Here is a 20,452-nt window from a genome sequence, read left to right as displayed (position 1 = left end):
CGCAGAGAAAACTTCATTATAATCCACACCTTCACTTTGTGCATATCCCTTAGCCACTAACCTTGCTTTGTATCGTACACGATTAACAATACCCTTGGAATCTGGAATTCCATATTTTACCGTATAGCCCACTTGCACCCAACCTTATTTCGACCCGTAGGCAACTTAACAAGTTCCCAAGTGTGATTCTTGTAAAGAGACTTCATCTCCTCATCCATGGATGTTTTCCATTCAATGGCATGAGTATTACTCATTGCCTCCTCAAAGGTAAACGACTCATCCTCAAAAACGGATAATGCGTAAGATGCATACTCATCAAAACCATATCGGGTTGGTGGACATCTCTCACGTTGATACGTCAAGGACGGAATATTCTCAAATTGTTGGTGTGTAGATTCCTCACTAGGAACCTCAAACTTAACTTCATCTTCTACAAGAGTTTTTATTTCTTCTTCTATAGTAGATGAACTAGGAACTCTTTGCTCCACCTGCAACACCGCTACTACTCTCACTTTCAATTTGAGAGCCCCAACCTGTGAACTTCTTTGAATCAAGCATCGCTTTCTCATTAAAGGTCACATCACGACTAATTATGAACTTATTCAATTTTGGACACCATAGACGATATCCTTTCACACCTAATGGATAACCTAAGAAAATTACTTTCTTAACCCCTAACACCCAACTTATCTTCTTTCACATGAAAATAGGCTGGACAACCAAACACCCTTAAATTAGAATAGTTCACGGAATTACCGGTCCATACCTCCATAGGTGACTTACACTTAATAGTTGTTGATAGTGATCGATTCACTAAATAGCACGCCGTATTCACTGCTTCAGCCCACCAAATATTGTCTAAACTTGCATTTGACAACATGCACCATGCTCTCTCAAGTAATGTTCGATTCATTCTCTCCTCTACTCCATTTTGCTGTGGTGTACCCTTGACTGTGAAGTGCCTAACGATACCTTGTTCCTCAGAAAACTCCTTTAGTGGGTCTTCGATGTATTCACTGCCACTATCAGAACGTATCTTCTTAACCATACGACCAAGTTGTTTCTCTACCGTGGTCTTCCACTTCTTAAACGCCTCGATGACTTCATTCTTATGCTTCATGGTGTAAAGCCAAACTGTCCTCGAAAAGTCATCGAAAAAGGTCACAAACCACCTAGCACCTCCCTTAGAAACTGTACGAGAGGGACCCCAAACATCCGAATGGATGTAATCTAACATACCCTGCGTGTGATGCACATCGGTACCAAAACTTCTTCTACATTTCTTCCCGAAGATACAATCCTCACATAAATCAAGCTTGCAAGTATTTTCACCTCCAAGCAAGACTTTACTACTCAACACGCACATACCTTTCTCACTCATATGCCCAAGACGCATATGCCATAAACGTGTTGACTCCACCTGTTTCTCATCAATTGATTGGGAAACCATAAATCCATCATAAACTATATCTCCTTGTAGAAAATATAAATTACCATGTCTTTCACCAGTCATCTTCAAACTACCATTTTAGAATACCTTCAAGAATCCATATTCAACAACATACTTGTATCCAAGTGATTCAAGTACTCCTAACGAAATCAAACTCTTCCTCAAATCTGGAACATGTCTAACCTATGAAAGTATAGTGATAACACCATGCGAAAGAACATATACCGTACCAACTCCAACTGTTTTGCAGGCATTAGAATTTCCCATCATAACAGTACCATCATTCACTTCTCTGTAAGTAGTGTAACAATCCTTAGAAGGACACATATGATATGAAGCACCAGAATCAAGCATCCAACCATCATTGAGATAACTCTTTGATGTAACGGTTAACACTTCCTCATCAATGCCACACATTGGGTCTTCTAAAACTTCACTGCCTTCAACAACCGAAGCAACAATATTCTTCGAATCTGATTTCTCACGTTTCTCATCTCTTGCCTTAAGCTTGAGACAATCAGCCCTAATATGACCAGTTTTCCGACAATAATAACACTCAATATCGCTCTTTTTGGAACGATTCTTTGACTTCGACTTCTTATTACCATTCTTTCCTATAACAAAAAATAAACCCTTGACTTGTGCTTCATCGCTGAACTCTTGCTTCCTTAACGCCTTAGCTTGTAAAGCAGAGACCACATCATCGAAAACCAACTTATCTTCATCTTCGTCGTCTTCATCGGTTTTCCCACTCACCAAATAGTCAACGAAAGCATCATACGACGGAGGAAAAGAACATAACAATATCATGGATTTATCCGTATCAGAGATATTGACACTGATATTAGACAAATCAGAACAAGTCTTATTAAACTCATTAATATGATCAATCATAGACTTACCTGGAGACATCCTAAAGGCATGGAGTCTATGCTTCAAGTAAAGTTCACAAGTCAAATCCTTTTGTAAGTAGAGCTTCTCTAACTTCTCCCACAACACCTTTGCACAGGTTTCACTCGAAAAGTTATGAGTGATCTCCCTTGACAAACATTAATGAATAGTTGAACACGCCTCCAAACACAAGGTCATCCCACTTCTCATCGTTCCAATCCTTTGGTAACGTTGCTGGTTTGTCCCTGATAGCTTTGATATGTTTCATACTAACAAGAATATCTTTTACATCAGTTTTGCATGATGTGAAATTATTCTTCCCATTGAATTTGATAATATCAAATCCATGCACCTTCGAAAATCCACTTGATGTAGAACCAGACATCTATACTTCTAACTATGATCCTCTCCACCTTCACCGCACCACTTGTTAGGATTAATACCTTAGAATTAACCTCTTCACAAGGAACTAGTTCTTTGGATCACGTCGAACTAAAGGAAACATAAAACAGATGCACCAAAACAGAAAACAAAGAAATAAGATTTAACGTGGTTCGGCAATATGCCTACGTCCACAAACGGCTACGATCAACTCTTATTATTTAGAACAGAATTATAGAGAATTAAACCACAATTATGAGCAGCAGGTTGCTGTTCACAAACACCAAACTAATTCTCTATGAACAAACGTTCTAAACCCTAAAATTCTCTTATGCTGAGAATTCTTCTCTAAACTATGTTGTGTATGTATTTCCCTAAGACTTGTACACCTATTTATATAGGTTACAAACTTGTCTTCCAAGTATACGAGTCATACTAGCAAACCTAAAGTTTAACTAAATCAGGAAACCTAGAGTTTAACCAAAAATAAGGAAACACCTAGATGATTCTAGAAAATTCTGGAACCTTTCTAAAACATTGACAATTCTAACACTACGTACGATTTTAAACTTTTAGTCGTTTACTATCATTACTTTCAAGAATTCAAGGTAGATCCGTCTTGCAGAGGAGAATATGCTCAATTGCTTATAGCGCGTTTGGATGCACACTCAAACGTTACTTTTCGACTTCTGGAAGTCAAAAAGTCAGAAGTCAGTTTGCAATAATATTTCAAAACGACTTCTAGAAGCAAAAAAGTCAGTTTTTTGTGAAGCAAAATGTTTTTACTTCTGACTTCTTCTCCTGACTTCTACTTCTGGAGAAGCAGAAGTCAGAAACGGATTTGTTTCCAAACGCGCTATTAGTACTGCTGCATGCAACTTAAATACAAGTAGCTAAATATAATGTAATTACTTGATATTATTTAATTCAGGAAATGTAATTAAGAATTTGAATACATCATTTGTTATTTTACTGTCTTGGTTCCACCATTTGTGGGGGAAAACACTACGGTGTGGAAAAATTTACTCACTGTCAGAAAAAAAACAACTAAAAATCTGAAAATTTGCTAAATTTCACTCCAGCGCTGGGTTGCACAGACGCGGACGCGGACATTACAAAATTCTCAAAATATTAGGACGCGGACACGTATATACATATTTTATTTATATATTATATATATAATCATGTATTTATATAGCAAAGTCAAGTATTTCGATCCTAAAAATTAGAAAATGATGCTACATGTGTATAAATTTAAAAGAAAAGAAGATATCGTTTGTGTATACACGCCGAAGGTCAAACAATCAGTCACTACTAAACACATGACACAATCAAAATCCATTCTTAGAACAACACATGCCCAACTATGGGTATACGTGATATCATTTCCAATTACAAAACCCTAATAAAGACCTAAATTATTGATCTAAATGTTTCTCTTTCTTAATTTGGTTAATAATAGTAAAAATAAAGGAAGAAGTTTAAATGAAAATGGAAAAAAAAAATGTGTCGGACACGCATCATCGGTGCGTCCAAACCAGACGCGCGCAGGACACGCAAATTGGTGCGTCAGACACGCGTCGTGTCAGCGTCCCACGTGTGTCCCGTGTCCGACGCGAGTCGGACGCTACACGACCCAAGAAATGGAGCGTCCGTGGGACTCATCTCCGTAGTAACTAAAAATATATTGTTGTTTTGCTAAAAATCTGAAACTCGTAGCTTCCCATACCCCCAAAAAGAAAGAACGGTTTTTTGGGGACCAGCCTTTTTTTTTGGGACCATTATTTTATATTAATATTTATATTAATACCAAAATTATCTTCCTGATTATTTTTCTATAATGATTAGTTAATGTGATTAATCATTGATTAAGATTAAATTAATAGATAATTGTATTTAAAAGAAATAGAATTATTGAGTGACCAAAGTAATAGAAGAAGAAGAAGAAGATGATGATGGAGAAAAAAATTATTTTGAGATGGGTAAATATGGAGAAAAAACATTCTCTCGGTACCGAAATATGCTTGTAACTTAGTGAATGTTGTTATAAATGGCCTAAAATATCGTCAAAATCAAAATTGTAACAAAAAATTTCAACCAAGTCAATAAAGTTCGGTTATATTATATGAAGAACATGTAGCCGAACTTTCTGCAAATGTAGTTCGGTTAATAAATCCAAAATCACAGGCAACCGAACCAAAGCTTTAATGGAGTTTTTGTTTCTACAAATGTAGTTCGGTTGGGACATTTTTTGCGACGTAACCGAACCCAAAGTTCGGTTGAGACATTTTTTCGCGACGAAACCGAACTTTTTTGCGACGTAACCGAACTTTTTGCGATGTAATCGAACTCAAAGTTCGGGGGTGGGACATTTATTTTTCGACGAAACCGAACTTTTTTCTTTTGCGATGTAATTGAATTTTTTGCGACGTAACCGAACTCAAAGTTCGGTTGGGACATTTTTGCGACGTAACCGAACTCGAAGTTCGGTTGGGACATTTTTTGCGAGAAACCGAACTTTTTGCGACGCAACCGAACTTTTTTGCGACGAAAACGATTTTTTCTCTGGAAAAAGAAAAACCTCCATTAAAGTTGAGTTCGGTTAGTTCAACAAAGTTTTGCACATAATTCATAATCGAACTTCTCTCTACAACTTCCATTTTCAACTCATTTTGCTGATTACTTCTCATTTTTTTCAACCAAAAACGATATATATATACATATTTTGATGATATATATGTATATATATAGAGAGAGAGGTGGTGGTGGTTGTTGGTGGTGGTGGTCGGAGATGGTAGGTGATGGTCGGTAGTGGTAGCAGCGGCGGCGGTGGGAGGAGGTGGTGGTTATTTATATATATATGTATATATATGTGTGATTATTAGGTTAGTTTTAAATTAAGTTAGATTAAGAATAAGTTAGTCATTTCCACATTTTAGGAAACCCCGTATAACTACAGGGAAAGTGGTCTAATAAGACATGGTCCCCAAAAAAACCATGGTCCCAAAAAAACCGTTCAAAAGAAACCACGTGTAAACAACTCCCTCGTATGAATGGGTGGGCCCTGCCTTTTGGGATTAGCACTAGCAGGGGCCATTTTTGGGCCCACTATAGAGACAGAAGTGAAGAATATTTGAAAAATGATAAAAGAAGTTGGCATTCCTTTTACCGTCTTTGTACCATTGAAAAAACGAAACTGAAGCTCTATGCTGGCTGAGTTGTGTATCATCGCCTGCCATTGATGCGCCCACTTGAAACTCCCCCCACTTGTCTGCTGCTGCCTTTGATGTCATCCTTGACGGAGAAGGCGATGTCATCTTTGACGGAAAAGGAAAAATATGACGGAAGCCTTTCTCTTATCAGAGCTGCTGCCTCTGATGTCATCTTTGACAGAAAAGGCCAAAATATGACGGAAGTTATCAGAGCCAGGTTATCGATCCTGGGACCTATGGGTTATTATAGCCTAAAACCAGTTTGGCACTGTGGGTTATGGACGACTACTCAAAATATTTCTTTGCTTAGATTAGAGTCATTTGACTGAATTCACCAAAACCAATGAAGTGGACAAGGTTTTCGCTAAAACCCCAGTTGAGCAAGAGTAACTGCAGGGATACCGTATTTCTGTAAATTTAGGGGGGTGGATTTCAAGTGTTGTGGGTCTTTAGAAGCACATTATACCTGAAGAATTTGGAGCATTGACACCCGTCTAAGTGCCTTGGAAGTCTCTGCAACTTAGAGGTAGTCGAGCTAGATAAATTAATTGGACAACACTAGGACATTTTATTTTACCCATCCCAAGGTTTGGTGATGACAGTGAGTGATAAAGTAATGCCTACAGGCATACTAAATGCATCTCCACGGGCGGGACGAAGTCCCGCACACAATAAATCAAAAATGCATCTCACGGGATGGGACGAAGCCCCATGCACACCAAATCAAAAATACATTCCCATGCACATCAAATTAAAAGAAATAAACTACGCATCGGGCACAAATCTAATATTTTTAAATGTCCAAGAAATTAGCACTATAATAAGGATACGTAAGGGAAATAGATAAACTTACTTTATCACTTGGTTGATGTTTTTTTTTCTGTTCTTCTGGTGATTTAACTGCATTGCGTCCTGCTGATAATATGAAAAACACACTAACTGTTATAACGCCATTTAGAACCTGAGTATGAAGTAAGGACCCAAGTCGACGTAAATTTGTTAGCGCATTTTGTAATAGAAAAATGGTACGCAATGCCAATTATACTGTTTTGGGTGCGACATAGTTGGTCACCAACTGATAAGAAAACTATTATGAACTATATATATACTGCATGACTTTTTGATAGTGAACTGTAACTCTGTAAGATGTCAACAACAAAAGAAGGGCAAACTGCTAAAGTGAATTAACCGCGCAACAAACTAAATCCTGCAAACTTATTTTAAAAACCTGTAACACTATTCTGTACATCTTGTTGCCTATATAAGTTGTGTCACTATGTGTGGTAGTGTAGCAATATTCAAACGAAACTGAAATCATCAGAACATCCAAATCCCGAACATCGACTGACAGTGGCAGTTTTTTTACGGCTACAACCATCCTGAAATGGTTAGGATTGGAACCAAATCATTAACACTACATGAAACAATTCAATTTTTGTAATTTGGAATTTGGGCAGAACCTATAACAAAGTAATAACAATAATTTATTATATCAAATTTAATCACAGAACATGTAGTCTGAAGTTTACCGTGCCTGAATTCCTCTGGTATTGCTTCGTGATGTCGATGTGGGAGTAAGGAAGATCCTGCACATATTGGTAGTTATGTATTTGTATTTGCAAGTCCTTCTAAGAATACAATGGGCGTAGTGATAAAGTAATGCCTAGTTATGCGAACTAGGTTGCACGTCACAGTTGGATTCCTAAATAATCTGATAATAAATATCGTTTCTGGTGTCTTTTATTATGGTCTTATTTTATCATTTCTAATGCCTTTTATTAAGGTCTTATTTTATCATTTCTGATGCCTTTTATTAAGGTCTTATTTTTGCCTTTTCTTCTTTGATTTTCTTTCTTGTTGGATAGCTCTGTTTATCTTGATTCAAGTTCCTCTTGGTGCGTAGATATCGCTTTTGATTAAAATAGTTATACCTTGACCCCCTTTTCTTCTTAGTGTGTTTCATGCGATGATAACCTATTTTTAGAAATTTTCTGCAAAAATATGAGTAGGACCTAGGATGGGTTTGAACTTTGGATATGTGGCTTGCATATTGCTTGATTAACCATATGTGCATCTTCTTCTTTGCAAAATAAACGCACACTTTTGAAACTTGTCTTTATCTTAGTGTTTGGCAAAAAATGTGAGTAGCTGTGCGAATTTGATGCTCCTAACCATCTCTGTGAGTATAGTGAGGTTCGACCCTGGATCTTTGCTGTGCGAATTTGATGCTCCTAACCATCTGTGCGAGAGCTATAGAAATATGTAAAAAAAAGTGAGTGGAGAGGGGAATCGAACACGCGATGTTCAAAATCGTTATCTTCGCTCATGACCAACTGTTCCAGTTCGTGTTTGTGTTGATTCAGTGAAATTTGCCCACCTATTCTTATGTGATCGTTCTTTGTATAAAGTTCATCTTCGTTCTTTCTTCTTCTCCTGTTACTGATTTCTTCGCAGACCCCTTTCTGTTGTGCTCTTTGTATCACCTGTTCTTCATTAGACATCTGATTGTGTTGCCTTCGTATCATCTGCTGTATGTAAAGTTGATTGCTTCATCTCCTCGTTTATGCTTTCGCCCATCCTCATCTTGGTCTTAGTAGTTGATGAGGATGTCTTGGTTTGAACTGTGCGTTATTATTCTTCTGACAAGTAATGCTGTGAATTTTTCTTCATCTGATATTGTGAATCGATAACTGGTTTGGTTCTTTCTTTTGTTGTTGGTCTTCTTTCGCCCTTGGCCTTTCATGAATCACGTTCCCTGTTCATTGATGCGATATCATCGTATTCTTCATCCTTACTTTATCATCACCTTACTTGCTTCATTTGCCTCTTATCGAGTTGTTAGGTTGATTTCCTTTCTGTCTCAGTACAGACTTCCTTACTTTCATGAGCTTTGTTCGCATACCTTGTTAAGTTAATCTTCTTTTCGCATCTTCGTTTTTGAGGTTTCGTCCTGTGCTTTATCTATCCGATGTTGTGATACTTCACCCTTCCCTCATATTTTTTCTGGAGTATGCGTCATTTGCTGTTACTACTGTTATAGCTGTTCTTATTTCCATCGTCTTTATCGCAATGATAAACTAATTTTCTTCTTCGGGTGTATTCTGTGCGGCTTTGTTTGACTTTGTTGTAATTGACGCTTCTCCAAATCTACTTTTGTTCTTCAATGTCTTCTCACTAATCTCCATGACTCACTTTATACCTGTGCGTTTTCTTCGCACACGCCCTGGCTTTACTTTCTCTCATGAATTATTTGGCCGGTTAGAATTATGGTTTTCTCTTTTGTTCCTAGGGAATTCTTTCGCATAAGTGGATTCCTCCGTGCTAATCTGGGTACTGTATGCTTAGCACAAACTGTTTAAGATCTTCCAACCTATTCTGCTCTTGAGTTGCTGATGGAATAAACTTGGCAAACTCTTCTTCCTTAGTTGTGAATGTTTTCTTCGCACAATTCCTTTTCTTCTTATTTTCTTCGCACGGGGCAAATCCTTCTTTTCTTCCTATCTTTTCGTTCTATCATTTGGTTGAGGCTTTACTGCCTGAGAATTTATTTGTACCCAAATTATTGTCTTCGCTTGATCCATTTTTGGTCCTTGAGTTTGCCGTATGAGAGCTGGCACGAAAGACTTCGCGTGATGTAAAACTTTTAGATCATATTGCGTTGCTGCTGGTAGGAGCTTCTCCTTTCGGTTCTTTTCTTTATGCGATAACAGTTGTTTTATGTTTTTTTTTTCTGTTTCTAGCGCCAAAAATGCAGTTGTAGGAAATCCTACAACACACCCCATATGATATTTTCTAGATCTAAACATATTAATCATCTAAATCTCAAATATAAATACTAGAATTATAAGAGACACAAGATTTACGTGGTTCGATCAATTTGATCTACATCCACGGGGTTAGGGTTCACTATGATTGTTGATGTTACATTTAGGTTACATTGAGACTACATTAATGAGTATTTGGAGCTCCAAGTTCTTACATAGTGGATGACAGCTCACATACAGCTAATATTGTCTTATTCAGTGTCAAGTTCTCGCATACTAAGGAAGTAAATGAATCTCCCACACTAACAAATATTTGTAATCTACAATTATATTTCACAATTAGAATTGAAATATAACTATTTCCAAATCTTCTAGAATTTGCTGACATGCAATGCATTTGCACTCCACTTACGTGGTAAGCAGCAAAGTGGATAAAGTATGAAAATAGGGTACCATAACATGGAACAAGAGGGGGACTCCACTGAAACCATCTCACTTGGAAAACATAGTTTAATCTATTCATAAAGATTTTTATTCCTTTTTTAAGTGATCCTGGACAAAGATACTTTATTCTACACCCCACCCAGATTTATTTTGAGATTCCAAAACTCTGATTATTTCTGCAAACAAACTCTTGTTCAATCTCATGTGAATTTGGTGTTCAGGTTTTGCCGTTTGGGAGATATGGAAGAAGGTCTGTTATTCAAGGCAAAAGATCAAGAAGAAGAGGGAGGAAACAAAAGCTTAACATGGGATGCATTTGTGGAAGAGGCAAAGAAGGTGGCTTACATTGCCGGGCCTATGGTTGCTGTTACCTTGTCTTTTCAGCTCATTTCAGTCATATCTTTGATGATGGTGGGTCACCTCGGTGAAGTTGCTCTCGCTAGCACCGCCATGGCGACCTCTCTTTGTGCTGTTACTGGCCCCAGTCTTCTTGTAAGGAACTTCATCCCTTCTTTTTTTGCCATATTTTCTGGGTATCAACTTATTTGTTTTGCACGTAGTGACTTCAAAAATCAAGACAAAATGAAAAGTAATGCCCCTGAATTGTAAAAGGAAACCGCATTTTTAATATTTTTGTTGCCAAAACCAGGTAGGAATGGCAAGTGGGCTAGAAACACTATGTGGACAAGCTTATGGAGCACAACAATGTCAAAAACTTGGAGTTTATACTTATAGTGCAATGATTTCTCTTACTTTAGTTTGTATCCCTATCTCTTTTATATGGATTTCGATGGAAAGTATACTCACCTTTACAGGACAAGACCCTGTTATCTCACGCGAAGCAGGGAGATATGCAATATGTTTTATCCCAGCGCTTTTCGGTCGGGCAATTCTCCATCCGTTAATAAAATATCTTCAGACTCAAAGTTTGATTGTTCCCATGCTACTAAGTTCGATGACTACTTTATGTTTGCACATACCTCTTTGTTGGGTTTTCGTATTTCATTTGGGGTTTGGAAACATTGGAGCTGCATTTTCATGTAGTATATCATATTGGCTCAATGTTCTGATTCTCGGGTTATATGTTAAGTATTCTCCATCATGCAAATCAACTCGAGTACCGTTATCAAAAGAGGCATTTCAAAGAATTGGAGAGTTTTTAAGCCTTGCAGTTCCTTCTGCCGTAATGGTTTGGTAAATTTCTATCTTATTCAATCTTTATATTTGCGGTATTTCCGGTCTTATAATTGATTAAACTTGATGATTGTAGTTTACAGTGGTGGTCATTCGAGATTATGATTTTGTTATCTGGACTTCTACCTAATCCCCAACTTGAAACTTCAGTGCTCTCCATATGGTATGATTACGCAGTACTTCTGTATACTGATCTAATATGTTCAATGTCAGTCAGATTGGTTAGCTTTACGTTCCATCAAATGATCAATGCAATTGAAATGTTTTTGAATGAACAGTCTCACAAGTATCTCACTGCTTTACATGATACCATCTGGAATTGCTGCTGCTGTAAGGTCTGTTGTCTCTCTACAAATATCTATGTATATAAGATTTTGAATATGGGTCAATAAGTCCTCTAATCTCTGTCTATATGTATATTGTGTATTTATAGCACTCGAGTATCAAATGAGTTAGGTGCTGGGAGACCGCAAGCAGCACGGTTAGCCGTCTTCACCACTATGATTATTGCAGGGACTGAGATTGCTATAGTAAGTTCGACGCTTTTTGTGTGCCGTTATACTGTGGGATATGCCTACAGCAATGCGAAAGAAGTGGTATACAATGTGACAGCAATGGTTCCACTAATCTGTCTCTCAACCATTCTGGACGGCCTACAAGGTGTCCTATCAGGTAATTTTCTGTCACACTCTGTGAGAAATTTTCCAATAAATTTCATTATCACTACTAACTTGATCATCATGCAAGTTTCCTTGCAGGTATTGCTAGAGGGACTGGATGGCAGCGTATAGGTGCTTATGTAAACCTAGGATCACTATACATTGGTGGAATTCCAGTGTCTCTTTTGTTGGGTTTCTTTATAAATTGGAGAGGAAGAGGGCTTTGGCTTGGAATTATGTCTGGGGCTGCTATACAAACAGCTATACTTTGTGTTATAACAATCCAAACAAATTGGGAAAAACAGGTATCAATCCGCAGTTATTGATATTCATAGTAATTTTCATGAAGTTCTAGCCGCTCGGGATCAATTTCACGATCTCGACTGTTGTCCACTAATTAATGATTCTTTGGTATGGCAGGCAGAGATAGCAAGGAAGAGGATATTTCAGTAGAATATTTCTTTTGTTCTTCGAAAATTATTTACGTAGAGAATGGACCGAAGCAAAATTTTGGATCGGTTGTTGATTGTGATTACACTCTAAAAGATTATATATGAAGTAATCTAAGAAATCATTGTGAAATATTCAAAATCTTTTATTAAAACTTAGAACAAATACAAAGATGATAAGAGAAAATTCCAACTTGGGAAACAAATAACTCTCACCAAAATACCTATCCTTAGCTCCCCAAAAAAATCTCCCTCTACCACAAGGGTCTCTCGCTCCTTTTATAGGAGTTTACACAGTGGAAGACAACTAATAAAGCCCCTATTTTCGGATCTGGGGCGCGTCAATGTCGTTCGGACATTTACATTACCGCTCGGTTTCCTTACAGCCGCATAAATCTTCATACTATTATTGTGACTTGGTGACGTTATCTGGATCGTCATCCTGGATATGTTGTACGCGTTTGTGTTCTCTTGCTACTAAAGGGATTGTTTCGCATACTAAATGAGTGTGAGGTATTTTGTACCCACACTGGCGGTGAATGTTTTCGAGTAAGTAGTAATTCAGCGATTGAATGCTATAGTTTTTTCGGGTAATTTGTGCTACCTCCCCTGGCCAAGATCATAATTTGCGTTACCTCCCCTACAGAGATAAAATTAGTGAAACCTCCCCCTGTTGCATTTTCCGTCCAAGGTCAGTTAGATGAGTCACCAACTATATAAGGTGGCAGGAAAAAAAAATTAATCCAAAAAAAAATCCTACGAACTACCAAAAATACCTCCGTCTTCTTCATTGTACCCTACTCAGAATACCCTTCACTATTTGCCTTCTTCCGTTCAATCACCACCAGCATAATCACTTAACCTTCTCCATCTAAATCTCAATGTTCAATTCGCAAATAAAATCTTCGATTCTCAATAATTTTCTCTTTCAATGTATTAAGTTCATATCAAATCGGTTTGGATACTCATGGCGATTGAAAATCCAATTTGGATCCCAAGTAGTGGTATCTGTGAAAACATAAGAGATCTACAATCAAGCCCAAATAAATAAAGCATGTGGTTGTACACATGGGAAATTCATGCGGTTATAATGTTCAAGTAACAAGTATTGTTGAATCTGTAACAATGGATTTCTGGTCTGATACTCAAATAAAAAGCAATGACCGAATTCAATTAGCTTCCAACTTTGGTAATTATGTGGATTTTTAGCTCTTGCAATATGTTTTCCCTCGATGATAATTTCTTAACGGGAACATCCCCACTTCTGCGGTACGAGAAACAAAAAGGTTTGTCAATTGGTCTTCTGGTTCTGTCTTGACTCCTGTTAATGGATAAGAAGAAGAACAAGAGAAGATACGGGGAGAACAAAAGACTGAAGTTATGTGATTTGAAATCTCAGCCATTGATTATCTGACTTTAGCTACCACTGTTAGATCAAATAAGTGTAGGAGGGCATTTAGGTTACTGAGACTGCCACGTGTATAATAATGTCAAGTCAGCTAACATGGAATGGACGAAAAATGTAACGAGGGGAGGTTTCACTAATTTTATTTTCGTAAGGGAGGTAACGCAAATTATGATCTCAGCCAGGGGAGGTAACGCAAATTTTCCCTAGATTTTTTTGGTGGTGCTCCAGCTCCAGTCAGTCGGTCTGCAATTATGTAACTTTGTTGCTGCAATCAACATATTAACATGTCCAAAACTTGAATATGAATGGATTTTACTAGCTTTACTCCAGAGTCATCAGCCTTGAATACGCGTCTGTAAAATAAACAATCATAAATTTTACCAGATTAATTCCAGTCATTAAACTCGAATTTGGCCTGTAAAATAAACAATTATAGATTTTACCAGTTTTATTCCAGAGTCATCATACTTGACTACGCGACTATAAAACCAACAACCATAGATTTTACCAGCTTTACTCAGAGTCATCAGACTTAAATACGCGTCTCTAAAATAAACAACTCTCGATTTTACCGACTTTTCCAGAGTCATCAAACAAAGTAATAGACAACCATAGATTTTACCAGCTTTACTCTATGGTAACTTTTCCCCCTATCCTATCAAGTGAGTGTACCGAGTGAAAGTTGGGTGTAAACATCGAAACCTCTCTCTTATTTTTCCCTCTCCATCTCTATCCTATTCTCATTTTTTCCAGAGCACTTCACACCCAAATGTTTCTCTGAAAAACCCTAACTTCTCAAATGGCTTCAATCAATTTCAATTGGTTTGGTGGAGAAAACTGGTTTCAAAAACCCCCAAACCCAATTTCTCCAATAAATCTCATTTCCTTCACAACAACAACAAATTTCCAAAAACCCTCTTCAAATTTTGCTTCAATCAGTAGTTCAGTTTCAAATCTCTTCGGAAAACCCAAGAAAAAGCCTGAAGATGAAAACCCAGATAGACCACCACCTGGTTATTACAGAAATATGTATGACCAGTACGTATGGGAATGTGAGAACAATCCAGATTATCGTCATACACCAGAAGTAGATAAAATACTTAATGAAGATCAAGTGTTTGAGGAAAAGACTAACCCCACTGAAGAAGAGATTAAGAAGAACGCTGAATGGTGGGAAGAATTTCATAAGAACCCAGTTGTTGAGTTTTTGAGAAGAGCTGAAGAAGTTGCTGATTATGAGAATGAGAAGGAATTGAAAGAGAATGAGAATCCGTATAGGAAAGAGGATAGGAAGCTTTGGAAAGCTGTGCCACATGTTCCAGGGTTAGATGGTAGACCAATGCCTAGGAAAGCTATTAAGACTGATGAAGAATCTGATGATAAGTTCTGGGATTTTGCTAGGCAGTTCTTTTTTGGTCTTTGGGGTTTTAGACAAAGACCGTATCCTCCTGGTAGACCTATCGATGTGGCTCAAGCTATTGGGTATAAGCGACTCGAGAAACGGTATTATGATTGTAAGTATGATCATCTCTAAATTTTTAAGATGGGTTTTGCGAAATATATTGTTTATGATGGATTGTTCTTCGTAATGCATGTGAACGCCTTTGGTTATAAGCATTTCGCAAACCACTTTGTTTATGGTGCTTATATACTTGTGAACTTTGTTACCTTAATTCTTGGACACTTTGTTTATGGTGCTTATATACTTGTGAACTTTGTTACCTTAATTCTTGGAAATTGGTTCTGCTAGATTGTTTAATTGTTGTTCTTTCGTGTAGTTATCATGAGGAGTGGTGGTTGGTACTACAAGGATCGTTTGGGTCGAACAAGGGGACCTTTACAGCTGATAACCATGAAAACTGCTTGGGGTGCTGGGATAATTGATAAGGATACCTTCATTTGGGGTGAAGACATGGATGAATGGGCACCTATTCACATGGTTTATGGCTTAGAAAGAGCAGTTGCCACTTGGGAAGGTTGTTAGTTTTTTTTTTAATCTGCTTTTTACCATTTAGATTTCTAAATTATGCCAAAACTGTTCTACCTTGATACTTGATTTTAAGGATAACTTTGCATGAGCATGTCTCGGTGCCGCTGGATAAACCACCATCTAATGATGGGTATACAATGTTGAAAGTAGTTATTGACCGTCAATTGAAAGTACTTGAGTGATAAAAATCAATCTTTTGCCGAAAGTTATGGTTTTGGTAGAAGTGGCATGACCTTCTGGAGCAGCTCATAGCGTTCATTTTTCCTGAGTGATCTGTGTGATATATATTTTGAGATTTTAGTTAAGCTATTTCCACTTCGTCTGTTAATTCTGTTGAGTTATAGAAATGATTTTCTTCAATTGGCATTTCATCTTTCAGAAATTGGTTTTTCGTTGTAACATATCTGTAATATTGGTGAGCTGTTTCGATGCAAAAATCTTAATCTAGCATTTGCTTGGTTTACCTCCAGTTAGACTAGGAGCTGCTGCAACAGCTTTCGTTCATAAACTACAGAAAGGTATACCTCCCTGGGTGCCACTCAAGGGGCAGGAAAAGAAGACTTATAAGCAACTTCAAGAAGAAGCAATTGCAAGCAAAAACCGGGATTTAGCAGTTCTTGAAGCTAATGATGGTGTCTGGCCTGGAATGAAAACACCTAGCCATGCTTTATTTCTCTGGGCTAGTGGCTCAGAACTAACCAATATGCTGAGAGGTGAAGACCACATGCCCAATAAGTATATCTCCAAAGATCTTAGGTATGAGCTTCTCTTTCATCTTTTTCTTACTCGTCAGATCTTTCCCCATATTATTCGTATAGTTCCATAACTTATTTGGTATCTCGCTCCCTTGCATTCCATATCCTGCCTCCAAACTACTTATCATTTGGCAACTGGAGAAAGGGTTGGTGATTTAATTTTTTATGTGTTTGGCAGGAAACAATTGCAAAAAGAAATTCCTGGTTTGAGGCCGTGGGAAGTTCTTAGCATCGAACAAGCTATGGATCAGATTACATACGGTGGGAAATGGTACCGTGAGCGTCTTGGCTCCTATACAACAGGCCCTCCATACCTAAGGAATTGGAATAGGGATGTCAAGGTATGTTTACTTCCATTCACCATTCAACTTTATCAGATATGATGCTTACTCTTCGTGTTTTTGTTCTGTAACTTATTCTTGATTGGTATAAGCCACCTGACATCTTATCTTACTTGTTCCAGAGAATCTTTAGAATATTCTACACCCTCAGCTACAGAGTTTATAACAAATTAGAGCGTACAGTTCCTGGATTCGGTGAAGTAATGAGGAAGGTCCGCGCTGAGACAGAGAAAAAACGGAACGAGAAGATGGCCGCACAGAAGAAACTGGAACTAGAGAAATCCATCAGCAGACCTGCTACTAATCAATAGGCATGTCACATTCCGCTCTTAGCCGAACGTTTGTAACGTTAAACAACGCCACCATCCCTTCCTGTTCTTCATTTTGGGTGAGCAGGTTCTATTTTGGCGCTTCATTGGTTATTTTGTTAGGGTTCGAATTATATGTGTTGTAAGAACACTACTGTTCTAACAGCCGGAGAGAGTAATCTGTATTGCATTCTAGTTCTGTGCTTATTTTCGAAGTTTTTGAATTGCTGCATTAGATATAAAACATTTCTTGTAATGTACATTTTGTCACAGCATTGTTGATCAAATTGCATATAATGTGACTTGGATCAGCGTAATTCCAACCGAGTTGAATCGGTCACTCCATGGTCTTATCTGAGTTGACTTGGCACCTAGGTGATTTCATCTGAGTTGACTCATTTCTCTTCAATGTATATAAAGCTGGGTGCAAAAATAGTACAGATACGAGTCAGATTCCAAATTCCGGCCACAATTTGGCATACGCTATCGTTCTGTTTACTCGGCTCGTTTCTCTTCTTAGTTTTGACAATTCTTGTTATAAATGGAAGGGTGTGATCATTTTGCTAACTCGGCTCTCTTGGCTCGATTTTCATCCTAGTTTTGACGAATCTGGATATACATGGGGTTGAAATATCCTTTCAAGTTAGTTACGGACTGTGTTCAAATTTTAAAAATTTCTTTTTGTTTGGCCGATAAATTTTGAAAAGAATTAAGGAATTGGTCAAGTAAACGTTCAAAAAATGCAGTTACAGGATCCATTAATTTGAAACCAACATAAAATTCTGCATCATTTTCTCTACTCCAAATCTCATTCTCATAAACCCTAAACACAGAAAAACAGTCATTAGGAAAAAGTTTAATTAGTACTCATTAAACACTAATCCAGTTTCAACAGTCAACAACTATGATGGCTGATAAAGAAAACACCAACATTTCTTTTTCTAATAATTGGTAATGAATGTATTTCATGTTTATTATGTGTTTGTTTGTGTTTCCAGTTTGATTGATTGATTCATTGTTGTTGTTGTTGCAGGTATCGTAAGCCCACTGCAACGTTGTCCGAAGTTCGTTTTCAGATTCATGGCGAGCAATATTGTCTAGATAGAGTAAGATTTGCACTCACTTTTTTTTTGCTTGGAGCCAGATTGCAGTTATTATGTAGATACCATGTCTCTTCCAGCACATATGATAATGCTGCACTAACATCTGTGTGCTTAATTAATGGTTCGCATCTTTGTAGTCAATCTCTCAAAAGATCGATGTTACTATTCTTTGTAGTCAATCTGCGTTTCAGAAAAAGTGATACTTTCACTTTTCAATCTGGCCTATTTTAGTCAAAAATGAAAAGTGAAAGTATCAGTTTTCCTGAAATGGAGGGCGTATATGTTACGGCCACTAGAGATGTACCTTGGAATTTCATTCCCATTGTTTATCAATTGTCTATTTTTCTCTCTGCAGAAACATCTGACAGCAAAATCAGGCAAATTTGCTGCCTTACTGAAAAATCACAAGAATGAAGAGCTTGCTTATGCTTTTAAGAACATACCCGGAGATTCCACAACTTTTCAACTTGCCATGAATTTTTGTTACGGCCGTGAAGTAAACTTTACAGCCGTTAATGTTGTTCCTCTTATTTGTCTTGTTTTCTACCTCGACATGACTGAAGATCATTGTAAGGGAAATCTCTTAAACATTGCATTATGCTTCTTTTACTCGAAAATCCTACCTACATGGAACGAAGCTGTTAAGGCGTTGCAAACCACAGAACTGGTTTTTGACGAGGCGAGTCATCTTGGTTTGGTTGATTCCTGTCTAGAGTCTTTACTTTCGAAGGCCCGTCAGAATCCTCGCCTCCTTGGAGAACCATTCAAGAAACCAATCCACAGTGACGATGGAGTCAGTAACAAAAATGGTGATTGTAGACCAAATGCAAGGAAGAAATTGTTTGCACCTAATCAGCGGCCATCATCAGAGGCTTTTACATCATTAAGTCTACGGCTTTATGATCTGACCATATCGAATATGGTTCAAAATGGGGTGCAACCGGAATACATAGCTGCTTCTCTTTACAAATACGCAAAGAAATGGGCCAATGTTGACATCACAGGGGAAGAAGCAGTTAAGGATTGTAAAGAAGTCATTGAAACAATAGAGAAGCTCTTGCCTGACGAAACCGAAGTACTTCCCTGCAAATTGTTGTTTGAGATGCTCCAGACTGCAATTGTCTTCCACGCCAGCCCAAGCTGTAGGTATGGATTTGAAACGAGGATAGGCAAGCAGCTAAAAGAAGCCGCAGTTGAAGATTTATTGATTCCGTCTCAAAGTTATGCATCTGAAATGCAATTTGATACAGCTTGTGTGAAAAGGATACTAAAAAACTTCTATGCCAACTACAATGCGTCAGACAATGTGGGCATGATCAAAGTCGCGGAGCTCATAGAAGATTTCCTGTCCACAATTGCAAGAGACGTAAATCTCACCAAGGATTCGTTTATTTCACTCTCCGCAGTATCCGTAGCAACATCAGTAGAAACAAAACGATACTCAGATGGAGTATACCGGGCCATCAATATCTACTTGGACAAACACAACTACCTGACAGAAGCCGAGAAAGAAGAAGTATGTCAAAGTCTGGATTGCTCCAGGTTGTCTCCAGAAGCGTGCACTCACGCTGCACAAAACAGTCTATTGCCACTCAGGGTTGTAGTGCAGGCGTTATTTGCTAGCCAGCTGCACCTAAGAGAGGTTATCACCACAAGGGCTGAAGACTCGGATAACGGGTCCAGAAAAGACGAATCCATCATTGTAAGCGACATTACTGACGATGCACGGATCGAAATGGAGCACCGAGTGATCGAGCTGGAGAACGAGTGTGACAGAATGAAGAAACAAATAGAGCGTGGCGTCGCGAAAGAGAAAAACAGCACTTGGAAGGCTTTGAAAAGGAAGCTTGGATGCATGAATGGCAGCCATGCCTACACTGATTGTCAAGTTAAGAAGAAGGTCCATCCTAGAAATGGTGCCTAGCTAGCTGGTTAATGTGCAAATCTAAATTCTTGTTTAAGAACTTAATCTTTAAATTGTTGGTGCAGAATTTGCTATAATGTAGAATTTTTGTTAACGTTTTCAATGAAAATGGCACTGAAAATTTCCCCAAATACTGGTGGAAGTGGAATTCGAACCCCCGACCTACTGACGGTGTGAGA

The 20,452-nt window shown here is 37.9% G+C and overlaps 3 protein-coding genes across 3 annotated transcripts; all 3 read left to right on the top strand.

Annotated features, from left to right (window-relative positions):
* Positions 1–10,302: 10,302 nt before the first annotated feature.
* LOC113340465 (protein DETOXIFICATION 14-like) lies at positions 10,303–12,626 on the top strand. Its single transcript, XM_026585602.1, has 7 exons — positions 10,303–10,634; positions 10,792–11,336; positions 11,413–11,499; positions 11,615–11,671; positions 11,770–12,008; positions 12,095–12,300; positions 12,416–12,626. The coding sequence occupies exons 1-7, from the start codon at positions 10,383–10,385 to the stop codon at positions 12,446–12,448; spliced, it is 1,419 nt and encodes a 472-aa protein (XP_026441387.1). The 5' UTR covers positions 10,303–10,382; the 3' UTR covers positions 12,449–12,626.
* Positions 12,627–14,590: 1,964 nt separating this feature from the next.
* LOC113340646 (protein TIC 56, chloroplastic-like) lies at positions 14,591–17,586 on the top strand. Its single transcript, XM_026585768.1, has 5 exons — positions 14,591–15,366; positions 15,631–15,828; positions 16,313–16,598; positions 16,776–16,938; positions 17,061–17,586. Exons 1-5 carry the CDS (start codon positions 14,652–14,654, stop codon positions 17,247–17,249), a joined length of 1,551 nt encoding a protein of 516 aa, XP_026441553.1. The 5' UTR covers positions 14,591–14,651; the 3' UTR covers positions 17,250–17,586.
* Positions 17,587–18,029: 443 nt separating this feature from the next.
* Positions 18,030–20,397, top strand: LOC113340687 (BTB/POZ domain-containing protein At5g17580-like). Its single transcript, XM_026585807.1, has 3 exons — positions 18,030–18,197; positions 18,280–18,352; positions 18,705–20,397. Exons 1-3 carry the CDS (start codon positions 18,151–18,153, stop codon positions 20,271–20,273), a joined length of 1,689 nt encoding a protein of 562 aa, XP_026441592.1. The 5' UTR covers positions 18,030–18,150; the 3' UTR covers positions 20,274–20,397.
* The last annotated feature ends 55 nt before the right edge of the window (positions 20,398–20,452 follow it).

The sequence above is a fragment of the Papaver somniferum genome, unplaced genomic scaffold (assembly GCF_003573695.1).
Source record: "Papaver somniferum cultivar HN1 unplaced genomic scaffold, ASM357369v1 unplaced-scaffold_22, whole genome shotgun sequence".
Classification (NCBI taxonomy): Eukaryota; Viridiplantae; Streptophyta; class Magnoliopsida; order Ranunculales; family Papaveraceae; genus Papaver; species Papaver somniferum.
This window is presented reverse-complemented; position numbering and strand designations above follow the sequence as displayed.